The sequence below is a fragment of the Nannobrachium achirus genome, assembly GCF_963921795.1.
Source record: "Nannobrachium achirus genome assembly, chromosome: 13".
NCBI lineage: Eukaryota > Metazoa > Chordata > Actinopteri > Myctophiformes > Myctophidae > Nannobrachium > Nannobrachium achirus.
The window spans coordinates 29,211,263-29,232,026 of NC_137833.1; the positions used below are offsets into that span (position 1 = coordinate 29,211,263).

The following is a 20,764-nucleotide window of genomic DNA, read 5'->3' on the forward strand; positions in this document are numbered from 1 at the left end:
CCATCATTTAGCTGGGGACCACCTGGAACCCCCTCAAGGACCATTGGTGGTTCCCCGGACCACTGATTGAGAACCACTGATCTAGCTCCTTTGCCCTTCCTACTGCTGTATATCGTCGTTGTCGGGTGGAAACCTTGTATCTCCAAGTTTCAAATTTTTAAGTTCTTTTGCAAAGTAAAGCCCTGCTTCATCATACAAGGCCGTCGCACAAAAGTAGTGAAAACAGCAGATCTACCAGTAACAACACACAACGCCTCGCAGTGCGAGGCGTTGTGTGCTTGTAGATCGGCTGTTTTCACTAGTTTATCATTTTTTAAATGATAAATGCAAAACGAACGGTTTTGGATATACAAGGTTTTCACCCGACAATGACGATATGGTGCAAAAACATTGAATATCTTAGAAAGCATATTCTGTTGAAGTTGTTTTTTAGTTGGTTTGGCCTGTCACTTTTGCTCCATTTTAACCTGCAGTATTTCAGGTACTCTCACACTTTGAGATACCTCATGATCTCAACGTTTGAGATGGAGTGTGAGCAGCTTGATGGTCTCTGTCAAAATCCTCTCACTCCTTACTTTGATCTTTCCTTCCTTTTTCCATCTGTAATTTAGACTTCTGAAATGCTAATCACATTTAATTCTGCATTTCTTAGGTGCCCACCTCCGTGCTAATCACAGGCTTTAGAGGTCTAACGCTATGTGGAATGATGCTGAACGTGTCAAACCCACTCATCCTTCTCATCATGCATCTTTCCATGTTATTCCCTTCATGTTGCCCCGCCGTTCCGCAACCGACATTTCACCGCAAAATCAAACAGCCTTCTTCGGTTTATAATGCCAGACCTCTCGTGATAAACACAATAAAACATTTAATAAGATCATTACCATCATGTCAGGGCAAAGATCTTAATCAATGTAAAGTTCAAAAGCGCCGAAGGAATTGGACGTCGGGTGTTTTATGAAGGTTTGCGAGCAGATGGCGATGCTGCGGTTCAATTACTCTGTCAAGCCAAGGCGAGGTTCTTCTCTCGCCCCCAGAGCTGCTCAGATCAGCACGATAACCACAGAGAAGCCATCCTTTCAGCACCGCAAGCATGAACAATCAATAAGTTACATTTAAAAACCCAGGAAATATTTGACAAACGAGGCCTTCCCCGAGACGGCTGTGCGGAGGAGTGGACTGTCTGAAATGAATATGTTCTGACAAGTTGTTGTCTCTTGATTGGTTTATCAATTTGTGCACAGGTCACAGCGAGTTCAGGCCCGTTGGTCAATCTAATGTGAATTTCTTCTATTCTTCCATTTATTTCGCCCACCGTGGTCAGTGATGTAATATCAACTAATACTGAGCCAGGAACCTTCATACATAAATATGAGACAGTTGCTGGATATACTGTATGCGCCCTCGGCTCACAGCCGTAGCATTTCCATGTGTCTCTCCTGTGTTCAATTCTTTTTAGCGCTGAGAAGATCAGCGTCAATGCCTGACCTCTCATGATAATGAGCCAAATGATGGAACAATCTTCTGCAGGGGTTCTGTGCCTGTTGAGAATATAACAGACTTAAAAAAAAATGTATTGTCAATGGAATGGACACATTTCTTGAAATCTTAGTTACTTCATGTTGAACAAGTGTCCGTTTGTTCCAATAGAAATTTGAGGATAATAATCAAAGGCACTCGTGGGCTTTCGAAGTTCAAGGTTGAAGGCAACCCCACGACGATTGCAGAGTACAGTAAACCGTTTAATGGCAGTAAACATTTTAATAGATCTGACCTGATTCAATAAAGGCTTTTTAGACTTAGTATTTGTATTGAAACTCCCTGATCCCTTCCCGAGGTGCACCGCAGGAGGAAATGCTTAATTTGTCCTCTGTTGTTCAGCGATGTTGTGTGGTGAAAATAGACAATCTACTGTGTGCGTTGAGTGACCTCTAGACCTACTGCGCTTATGAACAGAGCTGCCTTTATACGCATTTTAAATCTGTTTTTTTGTATACTATTTAAATCGTTTTGAGAAAAAAATAAATGCTGCTATTTGTTCCAAAGCGACTGCAAAAGATTGCTGCTATTTGTTTTCAAAAAGCTTTATACCTGTATATATAACATGTATACTGCATAACGACACAATGTGACATAGCTCTGTTTTGTTTAGACAATTTTGCAATGTAAACATATGTTCTCTCATTCAAGCTCCTTTGAATTGAATTGTGTGCTTTTAGTTGAGAGGCATACTACCAAGGCGTTGTTGTGATTTTATGCATGAGACATTGGCATACAGTGAAGCGTAAATTGAGCTATGTACCCAATACCCATGCTAGATGGTTAGTTGTAAGAAATGTTGGTTTTGTTGTATTCCACAGAAGATGCCTGGAATATCAACGTATTTGTCTGGTCGGTTGTATACAGTAAGTCCTTGTGTAAGGACTTGATTCTTCTACGCCTGCGAATGGCTTCTTGAAATTGATGCTGCGGCTTTTGGGGTCGAGTGGGTTCTGAGCGGTGAACCAAACATCCAGTCACGGACCAGTGAATAAAGCAGCCACAGGCTCAGGATCTGCTTGTTCCCCTCACTGCTCCTCCGTCTTATCCGCAGGCTGCACCATCCAGGCCCTTCCCTGCTCAGTCATATAGACCGTCTGACTGGCTGCACCGTCCAGGCCCTTCCCTGCCCAGTCATATAGACCGGCTGACAGGCTGCACCGTCCAGGCCCTTCCCTGCCCAGTCATATAGACCGGCTGACTGGCTGCACCATCCAGGCCCTTCCCTGCCCAGTCATATAGACCGTCTGACAGGCTGCACCGTCCAGGCCCTTCCCTGCCCAGTCATATAGACCGTCTGACAGGCTGCACCGTCCAGGCCCTTCCCTGCCCAGTCATATAGACCGTCTGACAGGCTGCACCGTCCAGGCCCTTCCCTGCCCAGTCATATAGACCGGCTGACTGGCTGCACCATTCAGGCCCTTCCCTGCCCAGTCATATAGACCGTCTGACAGGCTGCACCGTCCAGGCCCTTCCCTGCCCAGTCATACAGACCGGCTGAAAAGGCTGCAGCCAGCCTGCCTTTCATTCCTCACAGCATGCGCTTTAATAACATTAACCCTGGCTAGGGCCACTAAATAAATGTACTCAAGTACTGTACTTAAGTATAATTTTTAGGCACTTTTATTTTACTGAAGTAGATCTACAAGCTCATAATGCGTTGCAGTTATGTTTGAATAACTTGCCTGAATAGAAGACCCTCCCCCCCGCCCCTCTGCACACGCGCACGCGCGCACACACACACACACACACACACACACACACACCCTTGAATGGAGCACTGAGATGATATGATTACTTCTCCCGTCTCTCTCGGAACTAAACATAGGCCTATATTGTATATAGGAAGAGTTTGATGAAAAATTCCATCACAGTCCTCCTTTCATCATTGGACATCACATACTCTACGGTCCGTATAGCCGGAGCCACGCAGAGGGGCTGAGATATTATCAGTGTTGTGGAAATTAAATGTGATGAAACGCTCCTCCTCGCCTTCGTTAGCCAAAAGCAATTCATGACATCCGGGGCCAATTCCCGGGCTGACGGTAACGTCCCAGACCTTGAGTCATAGAGTAATTATTCCCAAAGCTTTGGACAGATTTGATTTAAGAAATTTGATGAAACAGAGTAACTCGTGGTGTGGTGTGTATTTTGGGACTGTCTGTCAGAGAGAGAGGGAGGGAGAGAGAGAGAGAGAGAGGGAGGGAGAGAGAGAGATACACGTTCACTCTCCTAATTATAAATTGTGTCCTTCTAATCATAGGGATAACAGTAATTATGCATTTACCATGCCTTCCTAGGGGTCAGTGGTGCTGGTATTGGTACCCATACTGAAGCCTCTTCTATCCAATTCCCCTTAATGAGGCTGAGTTCCTTAATAATGTTAGTTTATATTGTGTATGTACTGTAGGGCTTTGGGAAATGGGGTTGTAGACAACTTTATCATCTGTTATGACTTTATGCAGGTATATAAAGTTTAACACATTTAATTGAGTAATGTTTACCTCCTTCCTAAGCCCTTGCATAGTGTTTCAGTACAACACATTCAGTCTTTATGTATATAACAACTGGTTTTGCAGTCTTTTGATTAGCCTGTGTCTCTGTACACTTGCTGTAGTCATGAGCATTCCTTAGATAATCAAACGTTACCTGTGTGGTTAAATCTTTCCAAGATTACAGCTTGACGATGCTGTACTTTAGTGCATATTTGCCCGTAATAGGCAGTCTTATGTTCTGTGCAATCGCGTGCGTTCCCCGAGGCCTTAATGCATATTATCATGGTAATAGTTATAGTTGATCATGGCAAATATAAAAGCGGCTGGTGGGTCGCGGGCCATTAAGTTCCAGGTTTCTCACCCTCTGTGCTTCTCCATCCTCCATTTAGCATAATGATACTCAAACAATCAGTCTCCCACCATAGAGTACGGAGTGTGGTGTTATGCAGAGTAAGAGGGTGTTAATGTGTTATGTGCCTCAATATCGTGATCTGTAACCATGACATGCTCATCCCTCGCAGCAGGTAACGGCTGATTCAGAAGCAGTGAAGCCAGGCGTGACCTATGTGCTTAAAGATTTAGAGCAGTCAACAAAAGAGGGTTATCCTCCCGGAGTCCTATTCTGATATAATGTAAGCCCGGAACCGGCGCCACATGCAGTACCACTGGTGAATAATACCGGCACTAGTGGTCACATTTGCACAAGGTCTCCCCTTGCTGCTGTGATTTATAAGCATAGCTTCCATCTGCAAACAGGCTGGGAGGCTTCAAGCTACGGGGCAGCACCCTGGGTCCAGTGCTATTTACTCAGCCAACCGAGACGACGAGGCGCTCCCCTGGCAGGATCCTAGCGGTCACCGTGACCATGCCTGGTCCTCTCTCTCTCCACCCGCACTATACCTGTCTGTCCGCGGCCGCCACCGCTCCGCCCCGGAGCGAGAGCCTGGGCAGGTGACAGCCACACGCAGCAGGGGCAGCAGCAGTGGTGGCGCCACAGGTCTGGCCATCTTTACTGTGTCATATCCCGCTGCTTAACAAATGGCTGGGATCTGCGGGAGGGCACGGCGCCCTGAGAGAAATCACCGTGGCTTAGTATTATGAACAATGTCTATGCAAAAATCCTGGTCACACTTGATTCAATAAATCATTGCTTTAATAAGCTGTGTGGTTTTGCATATTTCGCAGATGGTGAAATTAAATCTCATCTTTTGAAATTTGACAATTATTTTTAACTATTTTAATCCAAGTTAAATTCCTTGCGTATTTAATTATGTGCACATTCCTGATTAAATAAAAAAGGCCCAGTTGTATGGATGTTAAATGGTGTTTGCCACTGACTCGAGTTACCAGTCTGTGTGCTGTATACACTTAATGTACAGTGTGCTGAATAAGTGTGCGAGAGAGAGAGGCTGCGAGGGAAGAGATGCTCCACTTTAAAGTGATGTGATAGATTAGGGAGGAGCCCCGGCAACGGAATAATTTCCCTGGTGACCAATTTCTGAACGCTCTCTAAGCAAAGAATATAAGCAGCGAGCCAACATGTCAGCTGCAGCCCTACTGTATGCCAGAGTGCAGGCGGACGTGCTGACTCATTTCTAATGAGCAAAACAGACGCAAAAATAATAACCTGAACCGGGGAATCGTAAGTCATGACTGGAGCGTGTGAATGGCGATCTCTTCTAATTAACACCGGGCCTTATTTAAAGCTGTGGTATTGTGCATGCTAAACAAATGTCACTATAGCTTCTGTGGGGCCCGATGTTAGAAGGGGAGAAAAAATAGCCAATTATTCTTTTGTCATGCACGAGGTTCCTATTTCACATACGATAAGATAGGATAAGATAAGGATAAATAGTGAAAATAAAACAGGAGAAGTTAGAGTAACAGTCAAGAACCAAGCAAAGATAGATAAGAATACAAATGTAAATGAAAATAATTATAAAATAAAATACTGAGCTGCTGGTTGTAGATATCTGTTAACAGTCAACACAGTATATGAATGTATACAGTATGTACTGTAGTCTTTCAACAATTCTCTCTCTCTGTGTGTGTGTGTGTGTGTGTGTGTGTGTGTGTGTGTGTGTGTGTGTGTGTGTGTGTGTGTGTGTGTGTGTGTGTGTGTGTGTGTGTGTGTGTGTGTGTGTGTGTGTGCGAGTGAACACTGTACTGTATAGGCTATCAAAATTGAAGATAAGAATGTATACTAGCATCTGTCTAGACAACATGCTGTCTCAATAACTTACTTGGCATATGTGGACAAGCAAACAGCATATGCCTATAAAGCACAACAACTATCTTAGGCAACAAGTTGTTATATAAGGGAATAAGACACTTCTGCTCACTCACTTAGGGAATAAAAACAAATAGAATATTACACAACTTTTAATGAAGGTGTTTTTCAACAGCGCAAGATGGTAACAAAAAGTCAAGTTTATGGTTTATAGCTCTTGATTAGTGGTAAGATTGCTAATAATTTGTGCACATTTGAGTGTAATTTATTGGCTGCTGTGCGACTGATTTATAGCTGAAAACGAGAGGTCCTTGCCAGAATGTCACTCCAGCCTCACACTCACTGACAGTTTCATGGCGTTTTGACTCGCCTCACTTTTCACGGTACCCTCCCTCTAAACCCATAAGTGACTTCTGCATATGCCACAAAGGTGTCACATCAGGGCTCTTTACAGCATCCAGTAAAAGTGATTACCTAATGCATTCTCTCCTTAGGAAGATCAATAGCCCTTAATGGATGAGCCAGACAACTAATAAAAAAGGGGTTTTAATTGATTATGCTGACAGTGTGTCATCAGCACCGCCTATCAGGTTTTGGTTGCGGGGAAAGTGGGTGTTCAGCGTAGAGAGATTAGCATCTTAGTATGTTGGTTACACAGCGTAATCTGTTAATTTAATCTTGAAAGTGGAAAAAAAACACATAGCGTAAGTGCCAGGCATGGACCCTTTTAGGTGACACTTTCCGGGTTAAATTTGCACTACTGATTTTTAACAATGGTTCTGGATGATGCAGAATTATAATCCGTTGTATGTTGGTTTCACTTGGCAAAAATATGTACAGTAGCAGATTCACGAGTTGCACCACATTGCGTTGTGAGCTTGTAGATTGTCTATTTTTGCGGTGGAGTATAAATCAGGCTTGAATCTTGCCAGCTGAGATTAGTCGGAGGCGCTAAAAGGAGCTGTTCCTCATCTTGGCTAAAGATGAGATTAATTCAATTGTCCCTCCTCCTCTGTGTGACGCACCGCGAGATACTGTCCTTATGCTGAGATTAAGTCTAAATGCCTCTGTTTGGTTATTAACTGTTCCCAAACGTACAGCCTCATTAAGAGGAGAGCTGAAAGTGGTGAGATTTATATTGGTTAAAAACACCAGGATACCTGCAAGCGAGCAGAATGATTTATACTGGTTGAAACGTTTCAGTGCTGCCAGTGAGAGCAGGGATTATACTCTAATTCACCTGCGTATGTGTCTCACACACGCTATTCTTTTATTTTTTTTATTTTTTGCTGCGAGTCTGTGACACAGTGTAATCTTCAGTACTCATTAGCTATTGAAAATTAGCAGAACTACAAGCCAACAGCGTGGCACTCGGTGCCGCACTTTGGGCTTGTAGATCTGCTATTTTTGAAAAGTCGTGAAAATGTGTGCAAATCATTGAATATATGTATTTTTAAAGCGAACATTTTGTAACTCAAATTTTGCTTCTTTGGAACTAAATACTTTGAGATGGTGGTCCGTGGCCAAATGCATATCATTTTGGGGTTCCTTGACATGAAAAGGTTTGAACTCCACTGACATAGAAACATAGGTTTTTCAAAAACCTTAGAAGGACATTAAAGAATCGAGTCAAAAATATTTGCACAAAAGAATTTTTCAAAAATAGCAGATCTACAAGCTCGCAGCGTGACACTCGGAGCCACGCTCTGAGCTTGTATATCTGCTATTTTTTAATAGTTAAAGCATAAAATAATGGTTAAAGTAATAATGCGTAATTATGCGTTCCTTAATGGGTTAACACTGAGGATGTTTGTGTGTATCCTTATCATCAAAACACTGTTTCGCGTGTACCTGCCACCCAAATGGCACACGTGTGTTTGTTTTTACAGATCACCACAATTGTTTGCTGTTTCCTAAACTGATTGCAAGTTGACTTGTTCGTATCCTCAAATTTCAAGTGCTCTATCATACTATTATGCCATCGGCTGAGCTGGACGCATGCAGGGCAAAAAATAAAATAAAAGAAAATAGCCATGCCTTTTCTACGCTTCATCATCTACGGTTTGTGTCAGACCCAGACAGTCATGTGGAAAGGTCATAGCCTCAGTAAAAGATTTGAATCAAGCCTCAGATGAAAGATTTACCTTGACAGGCGGAACCAAAATACTGGTAAATAAGAATACAAACCTTGGCTCGTGCCTCTCTGCTAAACGCCAAGGATGAAAGGACCCAGTGCATTTTAACGAGGATGTCACATGCTGTGATGCTCCGATGAATGGGACACATCTGGGTATTTTTGTTATGGTCTATCCACTTATATAAGGCATCACGTTGTGCTATTATCTAATTTCTGTTAAAACCACTGTTTTCTTCAATCGGTTGAAGACCAAGTCTTTAATTCATCACTCTGTTGCTTGTTTGTAATAGTCTCCTGCTGGCAGATGTACAGTATTTGGCATCTTACTCTGAGATATACTAATGGATTCTTTTCAAACATAAATAAAGCCGTACTGGCACAGCTGCTAGAAACGGCACGTTTCTAAATACAACTTGACAGGGTCAGTGCTTCAAAACAAACTGTTGGGTTTAGCTTTGGCGCAGTGTGATTTTAACACTTGGGTGTTATTCTTTGATGAATTTCCGTAGTCTTGTGTTGCTCTAGATTAATCCCATTGTGAACTGGTGGTGGAATTGCTTTTTTCATTTGTCATCCGATTATATTAATGTTGTGGCCACGCCTTTTGATGAATGCTGGAACTAAAGCACGTATTCAGCTGCTTTTGAAGACAAATGAGACCTTTGAAAAAATCATTTCTCTTTACTGTTTATTAATATACTTAAAAAGATGAATGTGAAACGGGGAAGCTAAGAGCCAGGCCTATGGATCATAATATACTTGCTCACAGAAGTAAAGAATAATGAAACTATTTTAAGCTATAAAGCCATGCTTGAATAATATGTCTGGTGTAAAATGCTGCAAAGCAAGAACTATTACCGGGTGGTTACTTTTTATAATCTTTTTGGAAAAGACAGCCATAAATATACACAGGTTTTCCTTTATTTTATGCAAACGTTCATTAAATATTTACTCTTGTGTTTTCATTTTCAGCTGTTCCTATCATCGTGTGTGTGTGTGTGTGTGTGTGTGTGTGTGTGTGTGTGTGTGTGTGTGTGTGTGTGTGTGTGTGTGTGTGTGTGTGTGTGTGTGTGTGTGTGTGTGTGTGTGTGTGTGTGTGTGTGTGTGTGTGTGTGTGTGTTCTTCTATGACCAGTGAGCTATTTTCATGACTTGATCTCTTTGGGTGTGCGTTTCTTCCCATGCATTAAAAAAAAAGAACAAAAAAATTGTACATACTAGGTCCGGTCCTACGCTAGACTTCCTCACCTGGCATTGTGGGCCAATTAGTCCTAATGGTGGTTCCATTTCATGTTTAAAACATTTAACACATTTCGTGACAGTTTTTTTAAAAGGTATCGTTTTTGTGCCGAGGGATCGGAGATCTCAGTTTTTTTAATCTTTTTAATGCGAGTGTATTAATATCGCTGTTAGCTACTGTAAGAACGATCCGCGGTTGCTAGGAGACCCATGCATGCAAAAAATTATCTCTGGTTCTAAGTTTCCACAGTGCCCATAGTCCATTCACACTCTGTTTAGTGGACATTAGATAAAGCTACAACAACCATAGTAATGTCACTAATGTGATGTACAGTATGCTGGTAACTTCCCATTAATGGCCTTAAAAATAAACTGTTTGCAGTTTATAAGTAGCCTATAAATACATCATATTGCAGTGTACATGCTGCTACTGTACCTTGCAACGTCCATCAAAATGTAGTAGAGTAGACCCAAGTGAGCAGAAATGTTAAGCTGACAGGAATTATGGGGTCCACAGTAAACAGTACTGTAAACAGCTGCTGAAAATGATTGCTGAAAAATCTCCAATGTTCATGAAAATACATTATTTTGATGGCATGGTATAGATGTAGTGTGGTACATTTAAGAATTGTTTCACAAAATTGAATTATTAAAATTAGTTTGAATTCTATCCTCATGTAATCCATTTCAGTCATCGGAAATATAGCAGCCTACTTATGGAGTAGGATAAGCAATCTTTGCAACTGAACTTTGTACATATTTGTTTGCCTAACATGCAACCCTGGTTATATGTCCTATAGTCTGAAGCCACCTATGTTTTCTCACTTAGCAGACAGTGATGCAGAATGAACATTCAGGCATTGTGCTGTGTGCATGACACATGATTTCAAAGATACTATATACGTATGTATGTAGGCCTATATGTATATTTTATCTAAGAAGATACAGTAATGTTAATGAACACCAAAATCTTGCTCAAGTGACACTGTGGGTGGAAAACAGTGGACCTCAAACCACGATCTCTGCGTCTGCAAGCAATTTATTCGCCACTGAATTTTTACATCAGTTGAAAACATGGCAGGCACGCCGACAGAAGCCCGCTTGAGACCTGTGAGGTGTGCCAAAGTGGGGCGACAGCCGATCGAGTGACTTCAGAGATTAAAGATAATTTCGGTCTGGACGGTTCTGCTGATCCTCCCTCCTGTCTTCCTCCTCTTCCTATTTTTATCTTCCTCCTCTTTCCTCAAAATGCCTGGCCTGACATTGTTGCATGACAGACATGTATACTTTTAATATTTTATCATAAATTACGGCTGTCGATATTGAATGCTGTCAGTTTCCTGCAGCCCTTTACTGTAACGGACGGTCAAAATGTGTATTACAAGTGCTACACTGCACACTGTACAGTATCTAGCATGAATGCTTGCAGGGGAGTTTTCCTTTTTTCCCCCTCAGTAGATAAGGTTTAATGATTCATTTAATTAAGAAATAGGCAAACCTTCTGCTGGATTCCTCCTTATTCCATTATTTATCAGTTAAGCTGAAGAGGGGATTAACACATTGTTCCCAGTTATAGTTCACTAATTAATGGTGTAAGTAGTTAAAGGTAGGATGACTCAGTCATGGCAGTAGAGACAACACAAAGAGGCGGAGGTACAGTACAGTAGTACCTTGAAGAGATGTACTTCACTATCACACTTGCATATTGTTGCTGTCGGGCAGAAACCTTGTATCTCCATATTTAATCTTCTGTTTTTAAAAACATAAAAAGATTCCCTATTTAATACTTTGTTGTGCAAAAGTAGAGAAAATATCTTGTAGATCAGATATTGTCGCTATATATTTGCACATTTTAACCTACAGTCCATGTGGCAAAATGGGGACGCCTGGTTATAATATTATTATTAATAATAATAATACATCAGATTTAATGTATATAGCGCTTTTTTAGTACCCAAAGTCATTTTACAATAAAACAAAGCAAAATCTATTAGGTTGAAACTGGTTATGTCTGCCTGTGGGTGTTTATAAATATTTAAGCTATAAAAAATATTAAGTTTAATTTTTTTTTTCTTTAACAGGTTTGGACATACAAGGTTTCTGCCCGATAGTAACAATATTTCAGAAAACACACCACTTCATGATTATATACTGAGGTTTTTATTTTTTATTTTTACTCTATGTTTTATCGATGAATGAATGAATCATTGAATGTATATGTATGAATGTTTAACATTGATATTTGCTTTGCACAAGAACCAAAAACAATATCAGAATTATCAACAACCGTATATGTGACAGCACAGCACATAACATAATATAACATAAAACATACAGCTATATGTAAAGGCCCTTATCCAAAGCAGCTTAAAAGTGCAAGATTGGGATAAGCAAAGTAAACATGAAAAAAAAACCAAGGCAAACACAAGTCGAGTAAAGAGATAACAATGTGGTGCCTCAAAGAAACTAGGATACCAAGTAAACAGTGAACCTAGCATGTAAACAACATGAACAAGCCACCAAGAAATCGATAAAGCCCATCGTAAACAGCAAGTACAAGAAAGTCCCAAATTCAGACCATGTGAACAGAGCTTCTTATGCAGCTGAAAAGGATGGTGTCTTGACAAATGATGTGATGCCTTTTTTAGTCCACACATCCTGGCTATGCTACTATTCCTCCACCCTGAAGTGCATATCGTTGCTGTTGGGTGGAATCCAAAACTGTTTCTTTTGTAGTATTATTTTAAAAACATTAAGAAAATAGCTGATCTATGAGCTCACAACAGTTCTGAGCTTGTAGATCTGCTTTCTTCACTACTTTTGTGTGGCACTCACGCGAAATCATGGTGCATCATTTATGAAAAAAAACATAAAAAGGTGAAATATTGAGATACAAGATTTCTGCCCGACGGCAATGATATTTAGAGCGTAGAGGGTGCAGTGGATCTTCTATGATCTTATGAGCTAAATTCACGGTGTACTTGTACAGAATAATTACACATCACTACTGTATTTAAAGCCACTGTCCCAATTGTACATTTCAAAGCCCTTATAAGACCACTAAAACCCCTTATACTCTAAATCACTATCTGTACTTTTAAAAGCCCTTGTAGATCACTATACATTGAAAAGGCCTGGTAGTCCATTTTTAATAATGATCATTTTAAATGCGTGCTATTATCTGTTGAGGACTATCTTAGGAACTGTCAAATCCTGCTCTATGCACTCATACTGTGTTCTCTTTATGTGGATTCTAAATGTAACAAGGATTATTCAATAGTTCTCAGATTTTGTATCTTTTATCGTGCCTAATTCGTTATTTGAACATTTATACAATATATTGTCCATTCAAGCCTTTGGACGTGAGTATTTACCACTTGAAGGATATCATCCCGATTCTGGGGTAAACATTCACAGAAAACAAACTTTTTGTAAAATGTTTTGACAAAATGTCCACCACAAGCCAGCATAGCGATGACCCCTGTCCTTGCCTATATGTACAGGAGGAGTTGATGGGGTATTCAGGTCTGCCTGTACTGACATCTGACTTTGTTGCCCTGCTTAGAGTCAGGACACCTAAAGTTAGACCTCAGTCCTGCATAGCTCAATAATGCTACAGTACCCATGCCCTTAGACAGGGGTGCAGGAAAGCAGTGCAGAAATAGAAATGAGACAAGCAGCAGGTGTCCAATGACTTTCTGAGAGACTGCTTGACTGAATATCAAAGCAGCAAGGCCACAAAGTCTTTTTTCCAGACATGATTTCCAGAAACTCCCACAGACCCAAAGTCTTCTTAAGCATAATCAATAAAGTACTTAACCCTGTTGTCACCGCCTGTCCTGGTGCAACTCCTGAAAGCCTGTGAAGACTTTTTTTTAACATATTTTCTGGGAAAATTGATAGCATTAAGACAGAGGTCTTCAACAGGGGGTCTGGGACCCTTAGGGGGTCCTCAGAGTTACTACAGGGTTGCCACCAAATCTTGAACCTTGAAATCTTGAATCTTGAACAACTTGAACCCTCGGCTCACATCCCAATTCTGAGGAGAACTTTAGTCAAAAATAGCAGATCTTGCGAGGCGTTGAGAGCTTGTAGATCAGCTATTTTCGGCGTGAAAGGTCAAGTTTAGTAAGTAACGACGATTTAAGTGGTCAAAAGTCTCACACATTAACACAAATCTAACCGACTGATGACAGTGCTGTCAAAAAAGTTTCTATCTATGAAATCAATGAAAATCTGTATCACACATTTATACAATATGTAGAGGGGGTCCCTGCTTCATGTCTCTCTCAGCTAAGGGGTCATTGGACTGAAAGCGTTGAAGACCCCTGCATTAAGATGTTGCATCTCACAACCTACCCACCCATGATACATCCAAGTTATTCACAATGTCCATGTCGTCCTGCTAGTATAAGTTTGAACCCGTCTCTCTCTCTCTCTCTTCTAATGGGTGTAGTCTCACATGTTGGACTGGATTTTGTGCCCAATATTTTGTCCATTATGAATAATTACCTTCTCTGATAAAAAATGGGAAATCCGGGCACTCAAAGTTAAAAAGCCATACCATAGCCATCGGTTTTACTCTTTCTTCATCAAGGCCATCCTTCTCAGTTGCTTCAGTTCCATCCTTCTTTAATGTAACTTTTCTCTTCTACCCTGGATTTGAAACGGGCTCCTGTGCAAGAGCTGAAATCTTATACCGGGCCGGTAAATCACCGACTGGGTCGCTAAATCTACCGACCGGGCCGCTAAATCACCGACCTGGTCCCGGTCGGTGATTTTGCAGCCCGGTTGGTAGATTTAGCGACCCGGTCGGTAGATCTAGCGACCTGGTCGGTGATTTTGCAGCCCGGTTGGTAGATTTAGCTACCCGGTCGGTAGATTTAGCGACCCGGTCTGTGAAAACTACCGACCAGGTTGCGACCAGGTTGGAGGTCGCTAAATGATCTCGCTCCTACTGGAGGAGAGTCTGGGAGTCCTCCATAGACAACGCTTTACGATGACGTAGTTACTCATTTTTACTGACAGGTCCAGTCCGTAGTCATCAGCGCATCAAAACATTGTCGGCAGAACAGCAAATACGTCTTTTCCAGACAGAAATTCCAAAAATGCTAACTGTTGTTCTTTTTTAAGTTCTGAGATGCTGTTGATTTCAGATAAAACTTCGCTTAATAAAGCTTTTATTTGCGATTTGTCGGGTATGGGAGCCGCCATGTTTATTTTCAAAATGTGAGAGCTGCGGCAGCCGCTCGACCAAATGTAATGCCTCCATGCTTAGTGCTCCTCAGGATGGGGGTCCCCAGTTGAAATATTATTATTTTAGGGGTCGCGGCCTGAAAAAGTTGAGAACTGCTGCAATAGAAGAGCAGGGAGACAAAATACAACCACCCCTGTTGTATAAGTTGGACAAAATTCTGTGTTTTGGAGAAAGTTGTTTATTTCTCTTCTTCTACTGAGTCAGCTCAGCTCTCTTTAAGGTGTCAAGCAATTTACTATTGCCCGTTCATTCAGGGAATCGTGCAATTTTAATTCAGCTGGACCTTAGTGCTGCATCTGATGCGGTCAATCAAACTTGTACCGTGTGGGGTTGGCATTCGGTTAAACTGCCTTACAATGGTTTGCTTCATACCTCAAAGATTTAGCTGTTTAGATTGGGAACCTTTTTCTTCATCAGTGGCACCTGTCATCTGTAGAGTACCTCATGGTTCTAATTTGCTTTCTTTTCTTTAGCTCCCTTTGGGATCTGTTACAGCTGTTAAGCCAAAAACATAGCTCTAACTCTCTTTTAAGATGTGAGATGATCACTTCATGAAGTCAATTCTTTTATGGCCTGAGGACATCAAATGTTGGATGGCAAAAACTTTCTCCAGCTAAACCAGACAGAGTGAAATAGAGGTTACCTTATTTGATCCCTGTGAATCAGATTTTTAGCAAAACATCTAGGCCCTCTAACCTCAGAGCTATGGCCATTCCTCTCTTTTAAGGATCTCAAGATTGTTTTGACTGGATGTCTTCCTGTATTGGTTATTCCTGTACATGGGAGTCAGTCAGCTTTTTCTCACCTGCAGCTATAGGGAAGTATATTTTAGACTACACAAAGTCTGCTAGGAAACTCGGGAAGAGGCCTATGTGATCCAACATGAAACCAGGTTCCATCATCGCCCATTGTGTACAGTCCCATCTAATATGATTTTTGTAAAGAAATTGGATACAGTAAGGCAGATTTAGAGTATCCAAGTGCTTATGTATCATTCACCTAAAATACAGAAATGAAATTGGCATGTAAATATGATATTAATACACCTATATCAATTAAGGTTAAGTCTTCCATTATTTCACAGGGAGAAAAATCACCTGATCGTGTAAACTACTGTACATTTAAAAGCCCTGTCATTGAGAGAATCTTGTATCAGGATGTGAAGAACCTCTTTATCCGTCAGTGCACCCTCTCATTGTTTGTTAATCTCGTTGACGCTTCAAAAGACCTCAAAAACAAAACATGGAAGCTGTCAGAAAACCTGCGAATTTCCTCTTAGTTACGAGAGTCCAGTTCAAATTCAGACCTCTTCATTCTGAAAATGTATTATGCTGCTGACAGCATTCAGATAATGATGTGGATGGATTTTTCATCTCCCCTGGTATGAGCTAGGCAGCGCACACTACAGACAGACAGCATGTGATGTGTATAGCGCGAGTCCTTGTGTAAATTTCAGAAACATCAATGGGATGGGGGCACATAATGTCAATGAGAGGCTGTCCAGTGGTGTAAAGTAACTAAGTACATTTACTCAAGTACCGTACTCGAGTACAATTTTGAGGTACTTTTACCTCTAATTCACTACATCTCACAGACAAATATTGTACTTTTACTCAAAATCAGTTATTTGAAAATTGTAGTTGCGAGTTACTTTTCAGATTAAATTATTATATTATAAAATATACATGAACCACTATTTCATACATAGGTCGATCTACACTGTGAGCTTGTAGATTTTCAAACATTTTAGTACTTTTACTTTTGTTGCGTTAAGTATATTTTGATTCCAATACTTTACTGAAGTACATTTTGAATCCCAGACTTTTACTTCTGACAGAGTATTACTACATTGCAGTATTGATACTTTTACTTACAGTAAGTAAAATATGAGAGTACTTGCGCACAGACCGCATGTGATGCGCAGAGTAAATTTGAGAAACATCAATGGGATGGGGGCACATAATGTCAATGAGAGGCTGCAGGGCTGGGGACTGGATCAATCGGCCTCATTATGATATCCATGGGCTGGAGATTATTAAACAGAGAACCCTTACCTATAGATCGACACACATCTGACCCCACTGTTCCCTCTGGGGCTGAATTCTCTCTCGCCCTGTTCTGGATGTTCTCAAATAATATGGCAGCTTATTAACCACTTTTAACCTGGCTTCCCTATATTTTGGGCATGTCGTAATAGGGGGAAATTGTCCAAAAATCCCACCCAGCGTGAAGTGAGTGGTGCTATTTATGAGTTCATTGTGGGCTCGCTTCAGCGAGCACGCATTAGTTGTCCCCAACTTAAATGGATTCTTTATTCCACCACTTTTTTGGCATCCTACTGCGTCCACATTCTTTGAGCTAGAAAGCGAAGCGAAGCTTGGCCAATGTGGGATGGGGCGGGACATACAGTACGTACGAACAGACCAAGCCAGATGTACTGTAGAAGCGGTTATCACCGCTCAAAAAATGTCATAATAGTGAAAATAGCTGATCTGCTATTTTGACTATTCTGCGTGTCACTAAGTATATCCTGTACGGCTCAAGTGGTTAATCCTCCATCGTATTAGAGCAACATAGCAAATAGCAACTTCAACACACAGCATTATCAATATACATATGGCAGCACAAGATGTTGGTAAATCCATTGAAAATATGCATGTATGCAGTTCCATAAATCTAGCCTAAAGTATGTACTGTATGTCTGCATACATACATGTATGAGGTACATCCCCCCCATCCCAAATCTAATCCCATACTGCATTTGTAGAACAGGACTTCACAAACCATTTCTCTTGGGAGAACAACAGCGGACCAGAGGTGCACAACAAGCAATAATGAAAGGAGGTTGTTCCTCCGCGGCTACATCTGTGTATGTCATTTAGATTCCTCTTCATTAAGTCCTTTGGCAATCACGCAACATTAAACTACTGTTATTCTTATTGGTATACTTCGTTCTGCAGCTGATGGCTTTCATTACCGCCGGCCAAATAGGAATCATATATGCACAGTATGTTAGTGTTGCAAGGAAGCAGGAAATGAAACGGCAAGACAGCTGACCGCATTCAACAGCCTCAGAAGAATGCAATATTAAAGGTGGTGAAGGGATGAAAAAAATTGCCACTCATGTTCCGCTTGTACTTACAAGCAGCTGTTCTTTTCATGTATAAATGTATGTATGTATATAAATAAATGAATACAGTACATACAGAAACAGAATATCATCGGGTGGAAACCTTGTATGTCCAAAGGGGGAAATTGAGAATGGATCCCGTGAACAAGCTCTTATTTATGTTTTAACTGGTTTACTTTTTATAGAAACCATTGACAGACTTAACCACTTTCGACTAGGTTTAGAATTCACCAAAATCTTTAAAAAATCGCTACATAGCCAATGTATTTTTTTATATATTTTTAAGGCCTTTATTTGTAGTGGAACGTGGAGATGGACTAGAAACAGGAATAGAGATAGAGATGGGGAGAGACATGCAGTAAAGATCATAGAGAACGGGACTCGAACCCGCTTACTACATTAGAGCCTAGGTACCCAGGGTAGGTGTGCTGAGCACAACTGCTCTTTTCTCAGTAGTGCCTTGCACAATCACAGAGACAAACTCTTCAAGCTTACAACACATCGCCTGTAGATCGGATATTTTCTATACTTTCGCTTGACATTGTCATATATCAAAGTATGAAATATGGAGGAGATACAAGGTTTCTTTCTACCTAACAGCAACATTGTCCCATATGTGGCCAATATGCACATGCTTTAACTATTTTCTCTCTCTCTCTCTCTCTCTCTCTCTCTCTCTCTCTCTCTCTCTCTCTCTCTCTCTCTCTCTCTCTCTCTCTCTCTCTCTCTCTCTCTGCACACAGGCCTTCCCGTGTATATCCACAGGCATCTACGGTAAGATCATTTCCTTTCATTACTTTCTTCCCTCCATAGATTTTCATTTCAGACTGTTTAGATTCTGTTTGTTTGTTTTTGCCAGTAACTGACTCTATTGCTTCTTCTCTTGTAATCACTTCTGGTTCACCTTCACATGAGTTATATAATATACTATAGTATAATCTTCTATCCATGATTGTGGACTAGGCCTATATATCTTTGTAATGGCTAGAATTTTCCTATAGACCTTTTTCCAGACCGCTGCCGTGTAGCTGCTGTGCAGTGCTGCAGTTGTGACCGCCACTCTGAGAGATCGGTCTATAGGCAAACATAAACTTTCATAGCCGGTAACCTGAGACATAATAATATACTGAATGATGAAACAATAATTGTGATACCTATACATTAATATAATAACCATGATAAGTATGATAGAAACAGTAGTAACTTAAGTCTTTGACTGACATAAATTATAGCAATTCTCCAAAATAAGTTATAGATTAATAAAGGAATGGTGAATCAAGACATTACCTTGATGCCCCCCCCCCCCCCCCCCCCCAACCCCCAAAAAACATTACATAAAATGAAATACATTAATAAAGATTGTACATATACAGTATTGTAATGCTTTTTCAAATCCTGTAAATACTTGGGGAGAAAAATATAACGGAGTTCAATTCAGCGTTGGGGACTTGGGGTTCACGTTGCATCTGTGCAGCATGTTGCTGATGAGGATGCTGCTTATTGCTGCTGACTGTGTGCCGTGCGCTGCGTTGCCACTGGGAGAGCGTCACACTAGTCCACCAACAGTCAATTCAATTTTCAATTCAATTCAATTCAAAGGGCTTTATTGGCATCAATATAATACAATCAGAATGAAATGTGTACAATTTGAAGGGGTGGAACAGTTTTCATGTATGGAGATTACTCGATGCAGACAGTGCAAGGATGTGTACACCATGATTTGTAGTATTTAAGGTGGTTGTGTTCCATTTGATATCCTTCTCCTATCACAGCAGCTCACAAATCTTGCTGCTGTGTTTGCACATTGTCATACTTCACCCAGTAGATATGGGAGTTTTTCATCATTGGTCATGTTTTCAAACTCTCTTTGTGTGGTTATGATCTGTGGGAAGTATGTGTCTCTGTATGTGTCTCTGATTGGTACAGTGGGCAGGCGGTTAGGAAGTGTAGTTCAGTTTCCACTTCATTTTGTGCGCAGTGGGTGCAAGTCTGTTTTCTCTAGGGAGCCAGGTATGCCTATGGCGGCCTTTCTCGATCGCAAGACTGTGCTCACTGAGTCTGTACCTAGTCAAGATTTTTCTTTTTTTGGGTCTGTCACCTTGCTCAGGTATTCTGCCACTGTGTATTCTCTGTTTAGGGCCAAATAGCATTCTAGTTTGCTTTGCTTTTGGGTTGCTTCTCTCCAATGTGTCAGGTAGCTTTTTTTGTTTTTTTTGTTGCTGTTTTATAATTTGGTCTAATCCAGTGAGTTTTCTGTCTGGTGGCTCAGATTGTGTTTGTGTGCAGAGTTCTTGGACCAGTTGGCTGAGGGGGCTCTCACATCAAAGACATGGGGGCTGTGCAGCGCTAGGCCTGCTGTGGTGGGCCTAAACAGGCTGTTCAATAAATAAACAGCTTAGCGCGTCCCATAACCACGTCTCCTACAGAACAACAGCTGATTAAGACTGAAGATCTTCACACACAGCAGAGGGCAAATAGAGGAGGGACGTTTCAAAGGGGCTACAGCAGTGTGACTTTTATCATTCTGGGCTCCGTCCCAAGACGTGCCCTGTGATCCTTCCTTTGAACACGCTGGCCCCATGCTCACCGCTCGGGCATTTTGACATTTTCTGTGCGTCCTAGATAACCTTTTGAGGTAAACTTCCAGTTAGACAACGTAAACAAAGGCTTTTTAGTGAGGCGTGGGCACTGCACTCCGATCTGTTTGTCTCCGCCTGTCTTCCTGTGACCTCTCTACA

General features: G+C 41.2%; 1 protein-coding gene across 2 annotated transcripts in view; it reads left to right on the top strand.

Moving 5' to 3' along the window:
* macrod2 (mono-ADP ribosylhydrolase 2) overlaps positions 1 to 20,764 on the top strand; it is a 734,857-nt gene that overhangs the window by 534,835 nt on the left and 179,258 nt on the right. For both annotated transcript variants that reach the window (XM_080739775.1, XM_080739776.1), the window contains exon 7: positions 18,770 to 18,800. In XM_080739775.1, the coding sequence (XP_080595901.1) occupies positions 18,770 to 18,800 (31 nt within the window). The remainder of the gene's footprint in view (positions 1 to 18,769; positions 18,801 to 20,764) is intronic.